The sequence below is a fragment of the Arvicanthis niloticus genome, chromosome 23, assembly GCF_011762505.2.
Source record: "Arvicanthis niloticus isolate mArvNil1 chromosome 23, mArvNil1.pat.X, whole genome shotgun sequence".
NCBI classification, from domain to species: Eukaryota; Metazoa; Chordata; class Mammalia; order Rodentia; family Muridae; genus Arvicanthis; species Arvicanthis niloticus.
This window is the reverse complement of record NC_133430.1, coordinates 17,295,245-17,319,838: the sequence shown is the minus strand read 5'-3', so window position 1 is coordinate 17,319,838 and position 24,594 is coordinate 17,295,245. Positions and strand designations below refer to the sequence as shown.

The 24,594-nt window shown below is 48.3% G+C and overlaps 1 protein-coding gene across 2 annotated transcripts in view; it reads right to left on the bottom strand.

Annotated features, from left to right (window-relative positions):
• The window catches only part of Ccdc88c (coiled-coil and HOOK domain protein 88C), a 118,187-nt gene that overhangs the window by 4,509 nt on the left and 89,084 nt on the right, over positions 1-24,594 (bottom strand). For both annotated transcript variants that reach the window (XM_076921398.1, XM_076921399.1), the window contains 10 exons: positions 23,401-23,678; positions 21,039-21,182; positions 18,147-18,333; positions 16,510-16,655; positions 13,413-13,502; positions 11,736-11,974; positions 6,193-6,381; positions 4,583-4,651; positions 1,688-1,756; positions 4-293 (listed from right to left, as the gene is read on the bottom strand). In XM_076921398.1, the coding sequence (XP_076777513.1) occupies positions 4-293; positions 1,688-1,756; positions 4,583-4,651; positions 6,193-6,381; positions 11,736-11,974; positions 13,413-13,502; positions 16,510-16,655; positions 18,147-18,333; positions 21,039-21,182; positions 23,401-23,678 (1,701 nt within the window). The remainder of the gene's footprint in view (positions 1-3; positions 294-1,687; positions 1,757-4,582; positions 4,652-6,192; positions 6,382-11,735; positions 11,975-13,412; positions 13,503-16,509; positions 16,656-18,146; positions 18,334-21,038; positions 21,183-23,400; positions 23,679-24,594) is intronic.

The following is a 24,594-nucleotide window of genomic DNA, read 5'->3' as shown; positions in this document are numbered from 1 at the left end:
CACATGGGTAGGAGAGCCACGGTTACTCTCCTCTAAAAATTCCTCCAAGGTGACCATCTCACTGCTGGGAGAGGCTGAGTGGGGCCGCACCCCCGTGTGGGCTGAAGCTGCACTCTTCTTCTGGATACTCTCCTGGGGGACAGGCCCATTCCGGGGTGGAGGGTACTCATGGCGTCCGAGAATACCACGTCCCGGGGTGTTACCATCACGAGACAGTGTGGTAGGGTCCCTGCTGGGGATCAGGTCTGCGCTGCTGAAGCTCTCACACCGGCTGTGCAGATGGTCAGAGGAGCCTGGGGGGGCAACACGGCACACATCAGCCTCTGCTCTCTCCCGATCCTTACGGCTAACCTGAAACCATCCCACCTGAGACAACCATGCCCTGGGCATCACCTCCTAGGCAGCAGGGATCCCTTCTGTAGCTTCTAACATTTTATTTTGGCTCTTAACAAATTGGTAAAAAGTAAAAGCAGAAAACTTTCACTAAAAATTAAAAATGTATTTAAAAAGTTTTTCCTCATCTCCTAAGCAGCAGGCATTATTTCTCCATGTTTTATTATTTAGCTAGTTAGTTTAAAAACAAAAAACAAAACAAAATAAAACAAAAAAACAACAATAACAACAACAACAAAAAAAAAAAAAAAAAAAAAAAAAAAAAAAACCCTCTAGGTCTCATGTTGCCCAGGATGGCTTAAAACTTGCTGGCAACCTTGAACTCCTGATCCTCCTGCCTTGACCTCCTAGGTGCTGGGATTACAGGCATGCACCTAGTTCATGCAGTACTGTAGACTGAACTCAGGGCTTCATGCATGCGGAGCCAACACTTTATCAGCTGAGCCTTATGTACCGGCTGCTCCAGTGGCGGTACAGGAGCACACCAACCTCGATGTGCTAGTCAGCACTCACTCACTCACTCACTCACTCACTCACTCACTCACTCACGTAATACAAGTTCACTTAGCACCCACTGTGTGCAGCGGGTAATCATAGCGAAAGTAAGAAGAAACAGCTTGATCAGTTTAGTTTTAAGCAATGAGGTCACATGACATATCTACTCTTCAAATGCAGGGAGAACAGGCAAGAGGGTCTAAACATGAAAACAGACCATGAAATAAAACCCGAAAAATTTAAAATTTCGATGAATCAAATCTGGTCTGGGGACATACTTCAACTGGCAGAGTGCTTGGTTAACGTGCATGGAGCCCTGGGTCAGAGTCCGAGCACCCCACAGACTGGAGTGGTAACCCTCTGGTCTCGGCTATACAGTCAGCTGGAGACCAGCCTGGGATAGAAAACTCCTCTTTAAAAAAGAATCATGGGCTGGAGAGATGGCTCAGAGGTCAAGAGCACTGGCTGCTCTTCTAGAGGTCCTGAGTTCAATTTCCCAGCAACAAGATGGTGGTTCAAAACCCTCTGTAATGGGATCCGATGCCCTCTTCTGGCATGCAGGCAGAATGCTGTATATATTGGTCCCTGTCCCTATTGCACACAGCTTGGACGCAGAGGATCTGTGACTTAACCACATCCTCGAGGCAGGCAGGGAAAAAACAAGGATCTGAACCCTAATTAGTTCATAATTCCTTGGTCTGTGCTGGAAACCCTGGTGTATGGCCCATGATGGCACCCAAGTGTTCCTCACGCCCTGTTACGAAGACTCTGAGCTCTGTAAGCATGGTGTGAACCTTACCCTTGAGGCTCAAAGGTGAGCTGTTGCTGGACGTGTCCCTGCTGCTCTCCAAGCTGTTTGGCCACGATGCTACAGGGAAACAACTACATTTAATACAAAGGGCCAATAACCAGGCAGATCCCGGATTAACATCCAACCAGAGGAAGAAAACACAAAGCGGTTCTATGCCAGCTCAGGCCAGCGTCCCCAGCCAGGAGGGTCTGCAGGATGCTGCAGATACTCTTCTGAGGCAATGGGCTTCAGCAACTGCGCGCTAGACACAGCACTCAGCAGACTCGCCATGCTGGCACTGATGGGTCTCTATCTGTCACCAGGTCTAAGGCCTCTAGTTTAAAATGAAAGCAAAGCGATCACACCATGGACCTCTAGTACAGAAGTACATAATAAGAGCTCCTCTTGGCAAACCCAGGGGTGGAGCTCAGAGACCACCTGTCTTACTGCCCCCAACTTTCTGGAACACATGACAACAGTCCTTTCCAGAACAGGGATGAGGTGCTGTTCGAGGCAACAGATGTATGTGAATGCAGAGTGTGCCTGAGTGTCCCGCTGCAGGTAACCACAGGAAGGGATGTCAGGATGCCAGGAGCAGAGAGACTACAGTACATGTTGTCTTTCCTTGGTTCCTCTCAGTCACTTGCCTCAAATACTCATCTGTCCTAATCTGAAAACTCAAAGTTCCTATGACAAGGGTGGAGGGATCCAGCCCTTGTGACTGTGGATGTTCAGATCTGCATGTCTGCTTCAGAACCAGACAATGGGATGACTAGGGTGGACTGTCCCTTCTAGGGTCTGGTGACCTCTCCTCTGCCTGCAGCAGCCTATACCAGTGTCAGGTCGAGAAAACGCCTCTGCTGCTCTGAACCCCCCAAAACGGGCAGCATTCCAACATCTCTGTAGCTCTAGAGCTAACTGCAGGTGTGAAGCAGGGCTAGGAAACCCTTCAGAAACGGCAGAAGGACCCAACTTGCTGTCCCCAAGGTGTGTGAGCTCAGGTGTCTACATGGACGTAAGTCCCAGTTGTGGTAAGCTCTGCACAGAGCAGGAACCTGGAAGACTCTTGCTGGCAAACAGTACTTAGGGATGAGCTGAAAAAGACATGGTGCTTGGGAACACTGGACTAACCTTGGTGGAGGTCAGTCAGAACAAATGCAGGCCGTTCTGTAGCGGGCACTGAAAGGAGGCTGCAATAGAGACTACCCAAGAACCTATGTTTATCATTTATTTTTTATTTTGAGTTAGTGCTTAGGGTAGCCTTGAACTCACAATCCCCTTGTCAGAGCCTCCTCAAAGTTGGGATTACAGGCCTGACTCACCATGCCTGCTCACCTGTGTTCATTAAACAATTCTCTGTGTTCCATATGCCAACCAGAGAAGCCAGAGGAGTTAGGAAGTGTCTGAAGAACCCTGTGGTCCATACATTTGGCTACTGGCTATTAAAATTGGTGATTCAGTGAGCTGGCCCCTCTCACTACAGGGTCTAAGACATTCTGGGTAAGACAGAAGAGCACTTGGGCCACTCTTTAAAGAGTCTGTCTTTACTCACGGAATCATAAATAACTAATGTCAACACCATCATGCCCTCTCAACAGTGGGTAGGAGAGGATGCTGGCGCCCTCAACTACTCAGCTACTGAACATATCAGACGTAAACTGAACCCACATAAACATCCCAAGGTTTCCCTTTTAAGGAATTTCTTCCTACCCTTCTAGGGTTTGCTTTTAACATTTATTTTGTGTGTGTATGCTCAAGCCGCATTCATATGTATCAAGGTCAGGGGGCAACTTGCAGAAGTCTGTTCTCCCCTTTTGCCAGATGGGTGTTGGGACTAAACTCTATCAAGCTTGGTGCCAAGTGCCTTTACCCACTGAGCCAACCATTACCCTATTACTTTTTATTTCTTAAAACATTCACTCTTTTTAAAACATTTGCGCTCTGTGTGTGTGTGTACATGTATGTGCCAGCATGCATGCATGTGGAGGCCAGAGAGCAAATGCAGTAGTTGGTGCCCTCCTTCAACCACATGAGTCAGGGGATCAAACCCAGGTTGCCAGGACTTCACTTGGCAGCGCCCTTACACACTGTGCCATTTTTTTCAGCCCCTAGAATTACTTTTTAAAAACTGGAGAGATAGTCCAGCAGTTAAGAGGCTTTTCCAGAAGACACAGGTTCAATTTCCAGCATCCATATGGTGGCTCATAACTGTCTATGACTCTTCTGGACTTCCTGAGCACCAGGCATGTGGCACACAGACACACACAGAGGAAAAGCATGCATACGCATAAAATAAAAACAAATTTAAAACCTGAGAACAGGGTTCTAGCTTACCGGCCACAGCGCTTGTCTTGCATGTGAAGGTTAGACTCAAGGAAGAAGGGCACAGAGGAGGGAGAGAGGACAAGTGGGAGCCCAAAGCAACTTGTAGTTTTGAGAAGTCTGGAAGGATATTACCTGTTTTCTCTTCTGCAGAAACTTAAAATAACCATAACCAAAGGGGAAGTGTTTTTAACTTCATTTGAAATTTCATACAACTTGGTGTTACAATAGACACATGGGACCTAAGCAAGAACTAAGCACAGGCCTTCCTAAAACATGTTCCCTGTGCTGGTCACCAGGACTCCCTGGCACACCTGGATGGTGCTGTACACATGTCACGAGTTTCCAGAACCTGGGGCTTGTAGGGGGCAGTGTGCCCTCTACCTGTAGAGACTGCCAGTGAGAGCCCAGATGAGGCTCCTGGGCGGCAGAGAAGGAGGGCTCAGGGAAGCCCCGCCCTCTTGTCCCCAGTCCATCAATTCCACCCTCACCTGTGTGCTAGGTTTCCATGACTCCATGCGGTGTAGCTTAAACTCCAAGTGCTACTGACAAAACCCAACTAACGCTGCACCAGCCACTCACCCTGCTGCCTGTGGTAGGGGCCCTCGGGCTCCAGGGATGGCTCGCAGAGGTTGTCATCCGAATTACAACCTAAGATGAGAATAAAGTTAATATGCTGAGATTCTAGGATGCCTGAAACCCACAGGGAAAACCCTTGTCTCTGGCTGTGTGACCAACATATGCCTTTGTTCAGCCCAGGATCACAGCAAGGCCCAGCTCTTGGAGTGAGGTTCGGGGTGTGGAGAGTAGCTCTACTCATCTGTCTAGCTGGAAAGAGGAGACGGGCTAGCTCCGGCCTCGGGACCAGGGAAGGGAGCTGGCGTTCTAGCGCCCCAGGAACCCTTCCAACCCCAAAGGCCAGCAAACCAAAAGCAGAGGGTGTGGAAACAATTCATTTTTAGGGACACGATGCCACTGGGTGACAGGAGAAAAGAAAGAAGGCAAATGGGACCCACCACCCAAGGTGGGAGGGTGGGCAAGCCTTGTACCCTCAGCTCCCAACAAGACATCAGTCAGGGAACCCTCCAGATAGCCATCAAGGGGCCTCTCTCAGCTTGTCAGTTTCTATCTGAGCGCAGAACGTGGGGTCCCCTCTGAAAAGACAAGGTCTCCATATTAAATCAGTTACCTACCCACTGGCAGAAAGTATCCAGATCACGAGGGTCCCCAAGTTTAGGAACCCTGTGTGTTGCTTGTACTCTATACTTAGGGCACGAAGGCTGTGCACGCCCGAACCCTCCAGGGCTGAGCGTGTAGCTCTAGCCCCGCAGAGGTAGTCATATTCAGCTGATTTGGGTTTTTGTCTTTTTTTTTTTCCCTTTTCTTCTTGTATTTTCTCTCTCTGGTTATGGCAGTTTAGTGGTCCTCCCCTTGTTTACTAGTATGGGTCCCCTCTTGTCATTACTTTTTCCATGGCGTCCTGGTCTTGTTTCGTGAACACAGTAACCTTTCGTGTCACTGGTAGGCGTTTCAACATTCTCTTAGCAATTCCTCCTGACACCCCACTTTATGTCAGTGACCTTTGCATGGTTTTACATATTTATTTATTTATTTATTTATTTATTTATTTTCCTCTGTTTGGGGTTGCGGTTTCTTCTTGGTTGTCGACAGAATCCTTGAGCTTCTATGGGCTTTCTATGGCAACATCTGACTAAGTCATCTGGCTTGGAATTCCTCCTCAAAAGACTATTAATGCTGCATCTGAGCTGTGAACACATCGCCACCAAAGGATACAGCACATCTGCAAAACCTTCCCTGATGACATTTTTCCAATATAGGACTTATGCCCTCGGTTCTGTCAACAGACTTCTGGGTTAGAGACTCTTTCATTCATCTTTTTTTTTTTAGAGAAAATACCTCTTGACTCCAGAGAATTGCCTGATATTAGCCCAGCCCTGGTGCTGCCAACGCCTGAATGCTGCTGGTGGTGGATTCTGAGGCTTTCTTCCTGGTTCTTAGGCCTACTGATGGCTGAATTATTTAGCCAAAATCACTTGGCTGGCTGCAGAGATAAGGCTTGCACCAAAGTATGACTCCAAAATCTTCATCAGCTTCTCCCTCTGTTCATAATATGTCTGGTCTTTAGGCAGGCCCCAGGTTTGCAGCTCACCCTTTGACGGGGTCATACTCACCTTTGGTGCGGCCTAGGTGCTTGGGGATAGGAGTGGAGCTTGGAAGGGCTGCTGTGGTGGCTGAGGTTGAGAAGGTCCGAGAGCCAGGCTCCGAGGGCCAGGACTTCACAGCTGGGTCAGTGGAGGTGTCTGTGCGGTCAACACTGCCTCCACGTGGGGACCCTCGTTTTGCTTTTAGATCCCCGGGGCCTGGGGTAGAAGACATCGAGAAATGAGGTTGTAAGCCCGTGCCAAGGCTGGGCAAGCACACTGAGGCCCAAAGCAGGTGCAGCAGGGCACATAGACCACAGAGACACAAGCTGGGTGGGCTTCCAGATGCAGCTGGAAGGAGGGCATCACAGGGCTAGCTCAGGCTTCAGTGTGGGCCACATGGTTAGCATTGGAAGAACTGGCAGGAAGAAACAGAACTCAAAAGGATAAATCAAAGATTGGATGGTTCAAAAGTTCAGCTGTAGGGCACACATTCTGTGGGCTGCACACAACTCCAAGTCCTGTCTCGACAACTCAGACAAGTATCTGCAGATGTCTTCTCCACACTGCTGGGGAGGTGCTGAGGACCCTAACAACCGGACTTCTTGGGGTGTCAAAAAGTTCACTGCCAAGCTCACAATAGTTTCTTCTCAGAAAAAAAAAAAGAAAAGCAACTTTAATCTCCTCAAGGGGGTCTTTCACCTCTCACTTTACACTTTTAAGCAGTGTTAATTTTCTGCTATAAACATATCTGTTGAAATTGAGTAATATTTCTGAAAAGTTTCCGCCATCCAAATAAACAGAAAATCAAATAGGACTGGGTCTGTGATCTCCAGATACAAGCTATGAAGGAGCAGAAGGGCTGTGGACAGAACTGAGGTGCTTGCATCATATGTGTTAAGACCCACAGTTTGATCCCCAGGACCTCAGAACAAAATAACCCCAGATAAACAAAAGCAAAAACAAAACTACATGAGTGTTTCTCACAGCCCAGCAGGCCTTCTGTGCAATGCCTATGCCTTATACCCAAAGACCAGGAGGCAGGTGGAGGTTGCACCCGCATAATCCGGACTCCTCAGCCCTTCAACCTCACGGCTCTCCTCTGTTGGCTTTCAAGGCCCAGATCTTAGGTGTGAACTGAAGAGGGGATTTGGGTTCTGGAGGACAACCTTATGAGAAGCAAGTTGCAAGTCTGGTAGACTGAACAGTGACAGGCCTGTGTGTCAGATGAAAATGAAGGTCCCGAGGGAGGTGAGGTGAGCAGATAGCAGGAGCACCAGACAGGGACAAGCACGATTCCAACAGCACATGAAGAAGACAAACTGGGACCGGGAGATTTGATGGCTTGGCGTTCTTAAAGACGGGGTCACAAGCTGAAGTTAGTGGCAATCACAACTAACCTTAACATTGTCATAGGGACAGGTTTATTACGGCCACCTGATTTCTACGGTGACACTTGTTTTCCATGTGAGCACAGCACTGGCAATAACCTTTCCTTTTAAGATGAAGTGAGCAGCAGTGAGTCACTTTAAGGGAGAATATGTTTTTTTTAAAAAAAAAATGCACACAGGAGACAGGAGGCCATGGCCCAAACCAGAGCTGGGGTGGAAGAATGGCTCAAGATGGGGACATGATAGTAGGGGTGACCTCTCTGGTCACCATCTTCCCCTGCTCTAGGTGTGACTCATGTCATGATACACTTTCTGTCCACTGTGGCTTTGATTTTACCATCCAAGATGCCAGAGAATCGCAACACAGCCATAAAACTTCAGTCTGGCTGGGCAAAATTGGTTCAATCACTCAAAATGCTCTAACAGAGTAGTCAGTCCTTCAAAACTCAGAACTGTGGGCTCAGGAGCAGAAGCCAATAACTGCTCTGATAAAGAGAGGGGACAAGGTTTAGCTGCTGAGAAGTAAATCTTTAGAGAGGTAGCTCACCCGCCGGTGGGTATTTTAGGAAGCATAGCGACAACTGGCCACTTCCGCTTTGCACAAGGGCAGGACAGAAGCTTGCAGCTGCGGGAGGGGGAGGAGCATGAGGCCTCTTCACTTACTTAGCATGAATCTCCTGGCCCAAGGGCAAGTGAGTGCACGTACATCCTGGGGTCCCTAACACTGTGCCGTGCTGAAGTACGGGTCCAGGGAGCACGGCAAATCATCTTCTATTTTGCAATCAGAATCCACGATGGCTACTTTGGAACTGGGGGAAGAACAAGGGTCCGTCCACTAGCGACTGAGTGGCCTTTAGGGACTAACTTCGTTTGGTTGGTTGTTTGAATTTCAGAAATGAAGGAGGGACACATGATGTGGACACATGGTAAAAAGGGATCAGAAATCCCCAATGTCTGAGAAAGAGACAGACTCGTTAGGGGAGGATGGGATGTCAGAGGAGGACCAGAACCGCAGGCGTTTAGAGAGAGCTGGGTGGACCAATGGAGACTTGTCTTTGTCCTTGCTTTTGCTTCTCAAAAAAGGACTCTTTTTGCGATGGAATGCTAAATTGTTATCATTGCGATAGAAAAAAAAAAGAGAGAGAGAGAGAGAAAAAAGAGGAAGAAAAAAAACACAAATGAAATCAACAATAATTACAGATGAGTCTAAGTCAGCAAAATGTACTTAGGGAGGCAGAATCCTGTCCAACCGATGCCCAATACCCAGGCCAGACCACTGACGCTCTGACTCAATTTAATTTAGTGGCACCCAGTGCTAACCATCACTCAGGAAGCACAACAGGAGAACTGTACAAGCCCCACTGGCTTGGAGGATTTTTCAATTTCAGTGTGTTAAATTATTGAATAAGAACGCTCATTAACACTGCAGCCAACTTCTTACTCAGCTGTTTTAATGACAGGCTCGCTGACTGCTCAGCTCACAGAGCCTGCTGCTCCCACTCAGAAGGCTGGACACACCTAATGACAGGCTGGCCCACTGTCAGGATACAGTCTACCTGGAACACTTACAAACAGTCTATAATTCTAAAATCACCTCCTTTGGCAAGATGTATTCAGTAACACTAAAATGTCTTTTTCATACCTCAACCTCATAAGACCTGGAAAAATTATCTCCCTTCAGATCCCCCCGCCCTGCACTCTTTAGCCTTTAACGTGGAGACACCACAAAACAGGCAACTGATGTAAGCTCCTGAACATACCTCTCAGTGGTATTTATTAAGGGATCCAACAGATTTCTGGTTTAGGAGAAAAGAGAATCTCTATTTCTTTTGCTATACCACCACCTAGTGGTCAAATCCCACATTACAGAATAAAGGTTCCAGATACTGACCACAGCTGAGGGAGGCATTAAACAAAACTCCACAGCTGGACTCTCTGGAATGTGCAGGGACCCAAGCTGCTTTCCTTGAAGGTGGTGGCAGCTCAGGAGCCTGAGGCTGAGACACCCGGGTTTGGATCTCTGTTACTATATCGGTTTTACCGTCTTACTGTTACCTGGGTTACTACCTTCACAAGACCACCTTCCAAAAACTAAATAAATAACAAAAAAAATGGACAGTAATGATTGATGTTCATAGGTTTTTATGGATTAGATGGGACAGAAAGCATATAAAAGTATTTCAGAGGGTTCTCAGCCCCCAGTGGCAACCTGCACCAGGCAGACACTCCTCTGAAGTTGTCTTTCTTGCTGTCACCCCACCCCCTATCCCCCAAGATGGGGTTTCTCTGTGTAGCTCTGGCTGTCCTGGAACTCACTCTGTAGACTAGGCTGGCCTCAAACTCAGAGATCTGCCTGCCTCTGCTGCCAGAGTGCTGAAACTAAAGGAGTGTGCCAGCATACCATGGCTTCTGAAAGTTTTCTTAGCTCAGTTAAGCTGAGCACAGCTAATTCAGTTAACTGTAAGAACAATGTAGTCTGAAATGGGAAACATTTAAAAGTCACCAGTATGGAAACCGGAAGTAACAGGCCCTCTCTGGTTGTAAGAAATGTTAAGATAGGGTTTAGAGGCAATTAAGGGCTGGGTGTGGCTGCCCTCAGCTGTAGTCCCAGGACTGAGGTAGGAGGATTGTCACTAGCTCAGGGTTGCCTGGGTTATGTGGTGAGTTCAGCTGAGACTGAGCTAAAGCGTGAGACCCTGTCTCAAATGTTACACTTCCTTCACCTACTCCAGTCCTCATAACCAACAGAGATGCAACTGACAGGTGCGTGCATCCCCCCCACAGATGATGTCACGCCACTTCTAGCGGTGAATGTGACCTCACCCACACACAGAGGGCACCTAACTCAAGATTCTGTCACCCCATGAGCACAGTACTCCCTGAGGTACATTCAGAAAGTTCTGGTGTCTTTGATAAATGTTTACCCTACTCAGGTGAAGGTCTGGCATAAATAAATAACCCACCTCCCAGTAAACCTGAACTTTCCAGGGTTTAAGATAACTTGTATTTCAGGTTCTATGACAGTTATTTTTGATACCATAACAGATCTTAAATTTGAACCCAGCTTTAGAAATGTTCAGTTGTTACAGACCTGGCAGGGATGGTAAAAGCACTGTTGGTACCTCACCAAGCTCTTCCTTTTGCATTGTGCATAACAATGACTTATTTAACAAAAACAAAACAAACAAACAAAAAGATCTAGACATGGTGGTGCACACCTTTAATTCCAGCACTCAGGAGGCAGGGGTAGGTGATCTCTGAATCTGAGGCCAGCCTGGTCTACAGAGTCCCAGGACAGCCAGAGCTATACAGGGAAACCAGTATTGAAAAAAACCAAAAATGTTTATTTTATGTGTATGACTGCTTGCCTGTATGTATCTAAGTCCACCACGTGCATGCAGTGCCTGTGGAGGACACAAAGGGACATGGCATTCCTGACGCTGGAGTTACAGGTGGTTGTGAGCTGCCCTGTGGGTGCTGGGAATCAAAACCCTATATCTGCTGCAAGAGCAGCCTGTGCTCCTAACCACCAGGCCATCTCTCCAGTTCCTACAATGTATCTTTTAGATAAGATTTTTACTGCACAGGAATATGATGCAACCCTCGGAGGTGAAAGGCCATTTGCCAGCGGCATGTGCCACTCGTCTGGCCTGAAACTCTGGAGGAACCATTGTTCTTACTTCAGAGCCCTTGGCCAGCTCCAAACATCAACCCCCAGTGTCCCAAGGCTACAAGATTCAAAGACAGATCTGTGTGGAGGATAAGCCAAGGTGTCTTTGAAATGACAGGAAATGACAGCCACTCAGGACTTCCCCAGAGTGGGCTTGGTAAAGATGTGGTAAATGCACATGGGGTCACTGTATAAAAAAGAACGAGTCACAACCTCTGACACACCCGAGGGAGCCCCAAACACATCAGCTGCTGTGCCTCCGGAGGTGCCCGACCAAGCACCAATTTTAGACATTTAAATAACCAACCAGCCCAAGTAATGAATGGTGTTTCCCACTCTAAAGTAACCAAGTAAGTACTCTGGGCGTCCCGACCATAGCAGAGGTGGGCTTGGTGACATGCCCAGGTAGGAGGGCATGCTCACATGGACACACATATCGCTACAACACCTCAGCAGTGAGTGGTATTCTCAGGGCCTCTCCTTACCCTGCCCCGTCTGGCAGCTGCACCTACCTTTCCCCACAGGTCCGTTGTGGGTATCTCGTTCTTCTGCACAGTTTGGACCCGATGGGGGGTTGTCAGAGATCTCTGTCTGTGATCTGAGAGCCTGAGAGGCAGATGGCGAGGCAGGTTCTGAGGGCTCCAGCTGCCAGGGAGGGCTATCTATGGTGGATTTTAACCGTTCTCTGGAACCTTCTTTCTTTGGCTTGATAAGTTTGACTAGGGCTTTGGCTCCAATCCAGTGGTTCTTCCTAATTAGAAAAAAAAAATATTTTTTTTTTAGAAGTTACAACCCATGCTCAGAGAGGCAAGCCATGGCACTGGGCTGGAGGTATAGCTTGGTGGCAGGACTCTTGTTTAGAATTCACAAGGTCCCAAATTCCATCCCAGTACCCTCGATAAAAGAGGGTGGTGTTCATGAACACCATCGTGATCTTATTTGTACACCTGAGACCTGGAATTGAGGAGCAAAATTCTTGGGTGCAGGCTGTGCAGCAGCACAAGGGTCTGTGTGATCAGAAATCCATGCTGGTCTCCTGGAAGACCACTTATACAGTACCCTTCCTCATCTGGATGTGCCAGAACAGGGCTGTACTAACTAGCTATTCATTTATTTTTCCTGTGAAAGTCATTTTTAGGCATATTACCTGCACACGTTAACCGACAAAGCTGGTGCTCACAGACTGGGCCCCTGGCACTGAGCAAGCTGCCCCGGGGGCACAGGAGCTGTCTGGGTTAAAGGGAGCTGCACTTCATCAGTTCTGAAGAAACTGGAGGCATTCTTAGGTACCTGCCACTACCACTCCCACTCCTCATGGTAGCCTCAGTTTCCCCATTACACAGAAGACTGAGGCTAGGAGTCTCAATGACCTCCCTTGAAGGACTGGTAGTGACTTCAACTCCACATCTTGGCCAAAACAGTCCATAAGGACAGCTCGAGGCTCAGGCCAGTGATCAGGGTAGGTTCTACAAGACATGGTGTGCTACTGCAGGTGCTGAGCTAGCCCCCCAACCTGCGGCCACTGTTCACAGGGGTACACACTACTCGTGAAGCCATCCCAGAGGGTCTATGTCTACAGAGGGAATAAGGCCAGTGTGCACCCCATGACTGATAACTGTGGGGCCCAGCCAGCTGTTCTGCTCACAATCACTTTCCCCCACAGGACCCCATCATGGCTAACTCTGAGGCAACCACACGGCTCAGCTTTAATGGCTCCGACTCACAGCCTTCTGCCTCTTATGAGATCTCAGGGGTGAGTCACCTCCATGTCTCATGAGGGCTGGCTGGCATTTGACACCCCTCACAGGACAAGCTGGGGTCTGCAGGGTGGAGCTGAGAGAAGCTCTAACTTTTTTTGCTATACGGGCAGCAGTTCTCAGTCTGCAGGTTTCGACCCCTCTGGGGCTACACATCAGATATGCATCTCAGATATTTATGTTATGATTCACGACAATGGCGAAACTACAGTTACGAAGTAGCAACGAAACAATTGTATGGTTGCAGACACCACAGCATGAGGAACTGTATTAAAGGGTTGCAGCATTAGGAAGGTTGAGAACCACTGTGGTAAGGCATCTGTAAATGGGGGGGAGGGGGGGACGACATAGGGCTGGTCCTGTCCTATGGCTCCCAGGCTGTCTTGTCTCTCAGCTAAGCTAGCTATGAGCACTGATCTTAGATCCACTCACTTCTTTGGAGCAGGGTCATAGAACTTGTACTGATCCATGATTTTTTCTTCCAGTTTTTCCTTGTGTCTCCTTAAGGCATTTAATTTGTCTCTGTGAACAGAAGCGACAGAAAGATGATCAATCCAGTTTAAATAAATGAGTCAGTGTACTTACCAGCCCAACTCGGATCAGAAGTCAGTGTCTGGATTCAGGCTCATCCCACACTCCCATTAATTGGGGATCTATGATCCCACAGCCGTACCAGCTATGGATCTGGCCACAGTGGCACGCCCCTTTAAACCCACGACAGGAGGCAGAGGCAGGTGTATCTCTTTTGAGTTCCAGGTCAGCCTGGTCTACATAGTGAGTTCCTATGAGTCTAACCAAAGCTACAAAGTGAGATCTTATCTCAAATTTTCAAAACAAAGTAAATCAAAAATAAATGAACAAGATCCCAGCTATAAATGTTCCGGGAACACTTGGGATCTGGCTAAGTGGGCTCAGGATGGTAAATCTGTGGCCACCTGTCAACCTGGGCTTGCAAATTCCCATGGTTTCCCAGTTAGGCCAAACTGTATAGGACTCAGGCACCTCCAGCCTGACACAGACGCGCTCTTATGCAGCCAGACACGTTAACCCTTGGGCTCTGAGGTTGCAAATGTCAGTGTAGCCAAGGCATCCTGGGGCCTGGTAATAGCTTGTGAAGTGAACTGCTTTCAGGGGCAAGTAGAGAAGGCAGCAGGTTAAAGGCCAAAGAGTGGGGCCTATGGCAAGCCTGAGCGTGCCCCAGGCAGCCTGCCCCCGGCAGAGTAGCTATGTAGGAAGAAAGCAGCTGGGTATGGGAACAGTTTGAAAACCAACCTCAGGGGCTGAAGCAATCTCTGTTCCTGAATGGTGGACACTGGCTCACACTTCCAACATCATAGCAAGTGACTGACAGACCCAGCATCTCTGCTTCCTGGGGGCGTCTGCTATGCTTCCTGGGCTCTGGGGATCCACTATATGGTCCACTGACTCAGACTTGTCAACTTCCTCATGGTACAGTGAAGCCCTAGGCAGTAACTGCTCAGATCACTTCATTGGTGGAGCAGAGCAGGTCCTGTCCATGCTGAAGGCTTTCCCATGAGCCCACTGTGACAGCTGCACCCTGGGAAAAGCCACCGGTGGGGCACACACAGCTTGGAAGAAGCTGAGAGGTGTGACAAGCCACTGGCCTGACAAAGACAGTCTCTAATGCAAAAAAACCCAAAACAAACAAACAAACAAAAACCCATCACTAATAATCTCCCTAGGACCAGACTCCTAAACCCTGCTTGGTAGCATCTGCCCAGCCTCAGCTGGAGATTCTACCACATGGTTTATAGAGGGTCAACTTCAAGCAACTGTCATTTAGATTCCAAATTACAGTGTGGACTTACACAGAACCCATTCAAGTAGGCAGCGAGCAGATGCAGCAGGGCAAAGAGGAGGCAGCAATGTTACATCAGAGAGAGCTGGGATAGCACCAGGGGTCCAGTGACCACACCCCTCCATAATCACTGCCCTTTTTTTATTTTGTTTTGAGACAGGGTCTCTCTATGTAGCTCTGGCTGTCTTGGAACTTGACATGTATACCAGGCTGGCCTCAAGCTTATAGGAGATCCTCTGCCTCCTGAGTGCTAGGACTGAAGCCATGTGTCACCGTGCCTGGCTTGTCTTGTCTTAAGCATACTCGAGCCAGAAACACCAAGCTTGCCTGAGATGCTGGTCAAGAGGAGGGACAGGCACCATACAGCATGGCACACCTTGGATAATTCAACTGTGGGTTTCCAGCATCAGACTTCTTCCTCTTGTTCACTGCCCTTGACAAGAGACTAGACAAGCATGTCTTCAAACACTTCCCCGCATTCGGTGTCTCTAGCTGGGCATCCGTTTCTCCCACACCTAGACCACCTGCCACACCCGACCCTCCCTACCCAACATGGCCTCTTCTCATCTCCGAAGCATAAACTGACTCCCTCCACTCTCCCTTTTATACTTCTCTAATCTTAGTAGGAGGGAACAAAGCTCTGTTCACAACTGTCACCGCACAGTTCCAGGCTCCCAGAGCCTGCACAAGGTTGGAGGAAGTGAAGCATAGAACAAACTTACTTGCCATAGTCAGGTGAGGGAAAAACTGATTCTCGGCTTTTAATCAGAACTCTCTCCCTGAGATACATGGTTGTTGCCAATCCCTATAAATAGGTGCTGAAGGCCTATTTCCACAAATGAACTCAAGTAAAAGAGGCCTTCCTTCCAACTGTGGATAACAGTTTAGAAGAAGCGAATGAGGGAGCCGGGCGTGGTGGCGCACGCCTTTAATCCCAGCACTTGGGAGGCAGAGGCAGGCGGATTTCTGAGTTCGAGGCCAGCCAGAGTGAGTTCCAGGACAGCCAGGACTACACAGAGAAACCCTGTCTCGGAAAACAGACAAACAAACAAACAAACAAACAAACAAACAAACAAACAAAAAAAAAAAGAAGCGGATGAGGGGAGAGGAGGTAGCTCAGTCGGTAAAATAATGGCCATGGAAGCACGTGAGGATCTGAGTTTGATCCCCAGAAGCCACATAAAAAGCCAGGCATAGTGAGGTGCCTTTGTAATCTCAGTGGGGAAGAGACAGGTGGATCCAGGGGGCTCACTGGCCAGCCAGCCTAGCCTAATCAGAAAGTTATAGACCAATGAGTGACACTGTCTCAAATGACACTCAAGGGTGACCTCTGGCTTCCACATATATACATATATGTATATATACACCCTCCACATACATGTGCATACAGACAGAGAGAGAGAAAGGGAGAGAGGGAGGGGGAGAGAGAGCGCACACATGAGAGTAGGAAACCTCACATAGGTACAAGCCAACATCTACCCTTCTTTGGAAATCTAGAACATTCCCTAAAATGGTACAGTTCCATTTCTAACCCTCTAAACCCTAATGGCTAGGGCCTACTTTCTGTCCTGAGAGTGACAGGTGTATTGGGGGAGGAGAAGACAGGGCATCAGGAGGCTGAGTGAAGACTGCATCCTGTGGGGGGCTAGGGAAGGCGGTCCAGGGGCCCCTTATGAACACAGCGCCTGCCACAGCGCACAGCCCACTTACATGTACTGCTTCTGTTCCTCATGATACTGCTCTTTGCTCTCCATGTTCTGTTCCAGGAGCATCTGGTTCTGCTGGCTCAGCAGCTGGATCTGGCTCAGGAGGTGATGATTCTCCTCCTCCAAGTTCCCCTTGAGACGGGAGAGCAACTGAAACACAGACCAACAGTGCTTCAGAAGCCATGTGACCCTGGGATGTCATACTGCAAACTCAGCCTCTCAGAGGAAAGGAACACTTTCACAGGGTGTCCACCTTGGTACTGTCTGCACCAGTGAAAACCTGGGAAGGATCAACAAGCCAGCAAGGCTGGATTCCCTGTAAGCACTCCATCCGACCCTGCTCCCCATCCAGCAGCTCCTGGCTGTCGAGCGAGCACAGATCAGACACCAGGACTAGGGTGCGAAACAAGACGTACAACAGATCCTAACAACTTGGTATGAGAAAGGGGACCATGAGATTATATGTGAAAGCCAGGCGGTGGTGGCGCACGCCTTTAATCCCAGCACTTGGGAGGCAGAGGCAGGCGGATTTCTGAGTTCGAGGCCAGCCTGGTCTACAGAGTGAGTTCCAGGTCAGCCAAGGCTATACAGAGAAACCCTGTCTCAAAAAACCAAAAAAAAAAAAAAAGATTATATGTGAAATGGTATTTCTGATCTACTGGTTAAATAAGGTGTTATTACAATTAATTTCATTAGGGCCAGTGGTAAAAGACACTGAAAAAGAAAAATTTATTAAATCTCATTTAAGAAAGGAACTGTTTTGAAGGCGGCTACTACAAAGCGCTTAACTGCATATGTAGTTCCCATATTGCAACTAAACACTCTGCTGGGAAAGAAAGCCTTTTATGCCCAAAGCCAGAGACTATAAAGACCTTGGGTGCCCCAAGTCCTCTAGCGTCTTGTGCCCTTGCAGCATAAAAGCTGTATTGGATAACCGCAGAGCGGCTATGTCCCAGCAGAACTTCATCCACACACACTGACGAAAATTTCATGGAATTTTCATTAGTCACAAAATATCATTCATTTGATTTTTAGTTCCAACCGTTAAAGACGTAGAGAGCCAGTCTTAGTTCATGAGCTGAGTTAGTGCAGGTGGTAGGGACGGACTGGCCCGTGGGCTAAATTTAACAGATTTTGCTTAAGGACAGTACTGTGGGAAGTGGGAAGGCCCAGAGGCTTTGAAGGCAGAGACTGGGCTCCTATCCTACTTGACTATGTATCTCCCAGGGGTCTCTCAGAGATCAGAAGGAACCCACTTGCTCTCGTCAAACTCTCCATTCATTTCTATCTCAAATTCTATCTAAAGGAGGGGGTTGCTTCCCATAATGGACATTTCTGACCCAGCTCTATGTCACCAACCACTGGATCACCCAGCCCCGGGATCCAAGCTAGGCAGCTATACTCAAACCCAGGCCATTTTGCTCATGTAGCTGTCTCCTGAAATGAAGAGGAACCAAGGATGGCGCTACCATGGCCTGAAGGACCAGTGGAAGACACCACCAACCTCGTGGGGCTTCTGAGATGTTCCTACTACAGGTGGCACTCTGGTCTAACCGTGGCTTTAAGAAACATCTCACGTCTCAGAGAAGCTACCTGAGAGGAGGCTGGCCGCTCACATTCCTACCCAAAGCCACGTCTCACCTCACAGTGGTTGTGCAGCTTGGTCAGAGAGATGTCCATGCTCTGGTGCTGCTCCTTAAGCTCGTCGAAGCGCGCCTGCCAGCGGTTGAGCTCCAGCTGAGAGTTGTTCAGGGAGGTCTTCAACTCCTTGGTGTGGGTGTGCAGCTCGTCATACTCCCCTTTCAGCTGGTGGTGCAGGAAACTGATCCTAGGGGGTGGAGGGTCACAGGGCAAAGGGGCTAAAACACATTCCAAGGACAGAAGCTTGCAGCATTTTTGCTTTGACGGGGCAGACTGCGCAGTCACACAAAGTCAACCTGTGTGTAATGTATGAATACTGAGCAAAACTGCTGCTTTTCAAACTGTATTCTCTGGGGCTCTAGGAGGACATACATCCCTGATGGCATACTGGTCTGGGGGGAGGGGGGACAAGAAGCAGACGAAGACACTGGACACAAAAGGACATCATGGTCTATGTGTCTCCTAGGAGTCTCTCAGAGATGAGGAGAAACCCATTTGCTCTCCTCAAACTCTCTGCACACAGGGATCTGTCTGAGAGGCTTTTCGACCCATAATGGCCAGTTCTGATCCAGCTCTATGTCACCAACCACTGGATCATCTAGTCCCAGGATCTAACCAAGGCAGCTACACTCAAACCCAGGCCATTTTGCTTATGTAACATCTACTGAAATGAAGAAGACATCATGGACTATTATAAAAGACACACGGCCTTTAACATTACAGTTCAGGCATTCTGGTATAAGTGGGAGGGGAAAAAGCCTGTGCTATTCAAAGAAAAATAGAGATTTTTTTTTCCTCTAAAATTCAGTGCCCACAAGCTTCCAAAGGAGAGAGACAACCAACAGTTCCACCCAGCCATGATGCCCATGAACCAAATCAACCTAACCCTACAAGTGCAATAGTGGTACATGAACCTGGGCAGTAACCAACAACTCTCTAATTGAACTTAAGACCAACTCAGCAAGGTACCAGACTATGCCTGATACCTACCTACCTACCTACCTAATCAGAGCTGGTGAAATCATATTTAATTATATTACACTTTTGTAAGAAAACATATGGAAAGTTATTCACTGTAAAAAATAAAATAATAAAAAATGCTGTGCCCGTGCCGGGCAGCGGTGGCACACACCTTTAATCCCAGCACTTAGGAGGCAGAGGCAGGTGGATTTCTGAGTTTGAGGCCAGCCTGGTCTACAGAGTGAGTTTCAGGACAGCCAGGACTACACAGAGAAACCCTGTCTCGAAAAACCAAAATAATAATAATAATAATAATAATAATAATAATAATAATAATAATAATAATAATAAAATAAAAATAAAAATTGCTGTGCCCAACTCGGTGGGGCTTTCTAACTCCTGAGATTATAAAATGGGATATGTAGGTAAAGGTCTATATAAACCTACTACACTTACTGCCATCATAACTCTCGTAAGTCAGCTAGCTTTTCAAAAACTTGAATCTCAGGCTGGGGAGATGTCTCAGCAGTTAAGAGCACATGCAGCTTACAGAGAGCCTTATTCCCACACCCCTAAAGGGCAGCTCACACTAACTATAAACTCCAGCTGGAGGAAGATCTGCCATCTCTGGTCTCCATGGGTATCTGCACTCATGTGCACACACCCACACACAAAAGGCACACAATTAAGACATAGAATTAAATCTTAAAAATAAACATTCACAAAAATCAAGTTCACTGTCAACATCTAAGAATTCAGATGCTTCCCAGCTACATATGAGATACCCGGCCTCACAGAATAGAAACAGAAACAACCTGATCCTAAGGAGGCCAAGTTCAGTCCACTACAGGACCCTTGTGACCATATCACAACCTGTGCCAGCTGGGGCACTGCTTCCCCAAATGCTTGCTGGGCCCCTTCACCACAGGCACCTGGTTTGTAAAACCCAAGATAAAGTAACCCCAGGATGTGGAAGGAAGCAGTCTTTCCTCCCCCAGTCAGACTTGAAACAAGAGAAGATCTGAACTCAGCCCTCGCTCTTGTTAACCAAAGGTTTTACCTTGTGTGTTACCTGATCTCTGAGCTACCAGATTTCCTCATCTCTAAAACAAGATGGGGTGGTAGCCGGCAGTCCAGTTCTATTAAATTCCTGCGCTGCGAACATGGAATTAGTGAACACTGAACCTAGCTCGTAGGGAGAACACAGGGCTCACAGTGATTTACAACTGATTTAGATGCTGTTTCGGGTGAGCGCCTGCTCAGAGGCATTTTATGTAACACGGCCTCCAGGGTGGTGACTCCAGGCAGGGGAAGCTTATCTAACACAGGTTTCTTTTTTCTCTGCCAGGCACATGGCTACCATTCTGCACTCAGGGACACTGACTGTACTTAAGCACTACGCCCGGGGCTGTTTTACACAGCAAGATAAGGACTCTACACTAAACACTAAAGGCAAGGCATAGAACAGATCCTGAAAAGAATTTCGTTAGTAATGGGAGAGATGAAACAAGGCAGCTGGGTGAACTTGAAGACTCAAATATTCTATGAACTGCATGTCCACAAAAGATCCACAAATAGGAATGAGATTCTGATTACAACTAAGCCCTAGTGAGAGGCGGGATCTGTTGACTAGAGAGACCACAGTGGCTCCTGAGAGCTGGGCTCACATCTGAAGGTAACTATGCCTACCCAGATACAAGACCCATCCCTTCCTTGAACTGGCTGAGTACTACCACCCAGCCCTGCCCCACACCCCCGCCAACCAGCACAGCCCTCAGCTCCTTACCTAGCTAACATCATGCAGTTCATAAGAACACACGGCCAGGAGTTCACAAGCCTCCACCAGTGGTTTTCAGAGAGGACTGGTCTGTACAGACTACTGATGTCACCTCCACCACTCCCAGGGCCAGGCTGGTGTGCCCAGGTGCTCACCTGTCCAGCTCTCCTCGCAGCCTCTGGTTCTCGCTCGTGGCGATGGCATTGGTCCTCTGCTCCCGCTGAAGTGCCTCCCGCTCCGTGCTCAGTACTTTCTCCAGCTCCTCCAGCTCTGCCTTACGCTTCTGTAAGTCTCCATGCCTAGTGGAGAAAACATGGCCAGGTTTTATCTACAACAAGCAACTCACACCCCAGGAGACTGGAACATACCCTCTCGGAAAGGGGGGATTCCTCTGAAACCTTTTCTCTGTGGAGAGGTGAGAGACTGGACAACAGGGAAGCAAGATAAATGCCAGATTCATCTTCCATTCTCTGGTCCCTTGTCTTCCCTGTCACAGCCTGGCCCCTTTTGTAGGTCACCCGAGAGCATGAGGTTTTTACTCTACACCTTTTATTTTAGAGACTCTGTGTTACAAAGTGGTTCACTAAGAACCAGTAGATCTAAAGGAAAGCACAGAATAAACAGCTAAATTCCATGGTAGGAAACCGGCTAATCCCTCCTCCCACACTCCTCAATCTGTATGGGAACCCATGTATCTGTTCCTGGCAGGGGAGTGGGGGGGTGGGGTGGGAAAGACCTCCCTGAAACAATGAATTTTCTTTCTCATTCAATCCTTGCAGGTTATACAGCTGCCGCTGGGGGGCAGCAGAGCACAAGGTGGAACTGTGACAAGCCCTGAACTGTCACCCTGCAGATGACCCAGGATCTCCAAGTTACTGAGAGGAGTGGTCTGAGGCAGGTTTCTCATCCAGTTCAGGAAACTGCTCCTCCAACCCCCTTTCTCTTCTGAGTATGTAGCACTGTTGGGGTCCTGCTGTTGGGGTCTCCAGTCTCTTCTCTAATTCTGCCCTCCATATCAGCTGTACCTTGATCACCTCACTGGATCCCCAAGTTTGGGATCGGATTAGGAAACTCAATGGCCAAGGGACAGAGGGGTAAGATGAGGGGACTGTCGGGCTTCCACAGCCAAGATAGTGATTGTGGGGGAATCATCCAAGGTTGACAAATAAAGGCCAACCTGACCAGCAAGGCTGCCTGATCCCTGCTCCCCTTGTGACACTTCGGCAGAGCACAGGCATCAAGCCCGCAGGCTATGGGATCTTGCTTACCACTGAGCCTTTGACAAGACACAGTAAGTAAATTTATGACAGGAGTCCGGTTAGGTATCAGATGAAAAGAACCCAGACTTTTGTCAATGCTGTGTGACAGGTGCTCACAGCCCAATGCACAGACTGAAGGAGCCTCCAGCTGTGTCCAACCAGCCATGGACACTAAGTAGCTGACAAGACAGGATTTTGGACCCTTAGTACATGTGCTCAGGAATCTAGAATCCTCAGCGTATGGGCAGGGTCTCAGCCAACAGTGGGTGAATTAAGACACACATCCCGGGTAACACGTGTATTTTTCAACATATGCAAAATTTACCTTTAAAAACAAAACAAAAACAGCCAGGTAAAGAGTATTTAAGTAGCCAGGCAGTGGTGGCACACGCCTTTAATCCCAGCACTTGGGAGGCAGAGGCAGGCGGATTTCTGAGTTCGAGGCCAGCCTGGTCTACAGAGTGAGTTCCAGGACAGCCAGGGCTACACAGAGAAACCTGTCTCGAAAAACCAAAAAAAAAAAAAAAAAAAAAAGTATTTAAGTTAAAGGGTTAAGTTATGTTAGTTAAGTTATGGATACCTGGGGACTCAGCACCCTCCTTCCCTCTTTCTCTCCCTCCCTCCCTCTACCTTCCAACCGTGCTGAGATCAGAGATGTGGGATTACTTTGTGTTTTGTTTGCATGTTCAATACTTAACATAATGGGAGGATTCTTTTTTTTTTTTTCCTTTTAAGCAAGCATTCTAGCCTAAGACTTGGAAGAGGGAGTCTACACTGTGAATGAACACAACCCTACACAGCAGTAGCCAGAATTTTCCCAGGGGTGTAGGTCAGAAGAGAAGAAAAGTGACAAAGGAGAAAAACTTCTTAGAAGACAGGTCTCCAAGTGTCCACACTGGGCCACCCAGAGCCAGAGTGAGCCATGGCACTCACTCCTTGGCCCCAGTGTCCCCTGCCACAGTCCCCAGCTGGACAAACAAAAAGGAAGTAGAAGTCGCTGAAGGTTCTATTTCCTTCCCTTGAGAAGGCTCAGGTGCAGCAACAATGCAAAGCAGCCCGCCAAGAGGAAATGTGGGGGAGAGACGGAGGCACATTTGGGCCTCAGGAAAGTACCAAGAGCTCTGTGACAGCCTAAGGGTTGTCTAAGGGAGCTCTGTGACAGCTCCATACACCAGCTGCCCCCACCACAAGCCATATCCCTACAGCAGGCCTCTCACTGCCTCACGTGTATACCCGGCCTCCCTGTCCCCAGGCCCACCTCTCGCCCAGCTCCTTGTGCTCCAGCTCCAGATTCCTGTGCAGCGTCTTCAGGCAGCTGTGCTGGCGGATGAGGGCCTCATACTCTGAGGACTGGCGCTCGTACAGGGCACCCAGGTGCTCATGGTCCTGAAGCAAGGCTTCATAGACAGCTGCCAGCTGCTCCTGCTGCTGCTGCAGACTCTCGTGCTCGGCCTCCTTGGCGGTCTGCTGGCTCTGTAGCACTGTGTACTGAGCACTGAGCGCTGCATTCTGGGAGCTCAGCGTGGAATTCTCCACCTGTAGGGAGAGCAGAGCTCTGTGTGTGATCAGGCCAAGGATGACCAACCACAGACAGCCTCAGAGGGACCTCAAGGCAGGCCAGCCATGGGGAGTGATACCAGAACTTGAGAACTTGGCTTAGGAAGTAGGGCCAACATGGTGAAAACTGGCCATGAAAAGGCTGCCATCCTTCCAGAGCCAACTCCAGAAATCCTGTCCTACATGAGCCCCTTACATGGCATTGCCGGTTATTTTTAAAGCCTATTTTTTCGAGTATTAGACAATACAGTCAACCAATTGATTTTTACATATTTTATGTACCCTTAGGGCCTGAACCGAGGACCTTGTACATGCTAAGCGCTTTTATTAATGGGCTACATCTGAACACCTGAGTTTTTAAAGTATTCTAACACAATCCCAAGACATTAAAAACTGAACAGGGGCCAGAACTGCTCTGATATTAAAACCAGACAAAGACTTCTTTTCCAAGCCAAAACAAAGTAACAGACCAACATCCTATTTTCTTATTTTAACAAAACAAACCCAACTTCTTGGCCAAGTAAGTTTCCTGTTTATTGTCTCTGTCCCATATGTAACTTTCCAACTTTTCCCAGAAATTACATTAATGAGTAACTTTTCATTTTCCCACCACTTACAGACCACACGATAAGCAGACTGGGGTGCTGGCCCAGCCGGCTGCTTCCAGCAGAAGGAAGCCAGGTCTTAGCCTCATTTGTCCTCTATCAGCATAATATAGCTCTGCCAGGTAGACTGCAGAGACTCTTCAACCAGGCTTACTCGATTCCAAATCTCTCTCTCTCTCTCTTCTTTAACACACACACACACACACACACACACACACACACACACACACACACAAAAAAGCAGACAAATGAGGTTTTAGCCCAGCACCTTTAGGCCCAGCTGTAGGAAA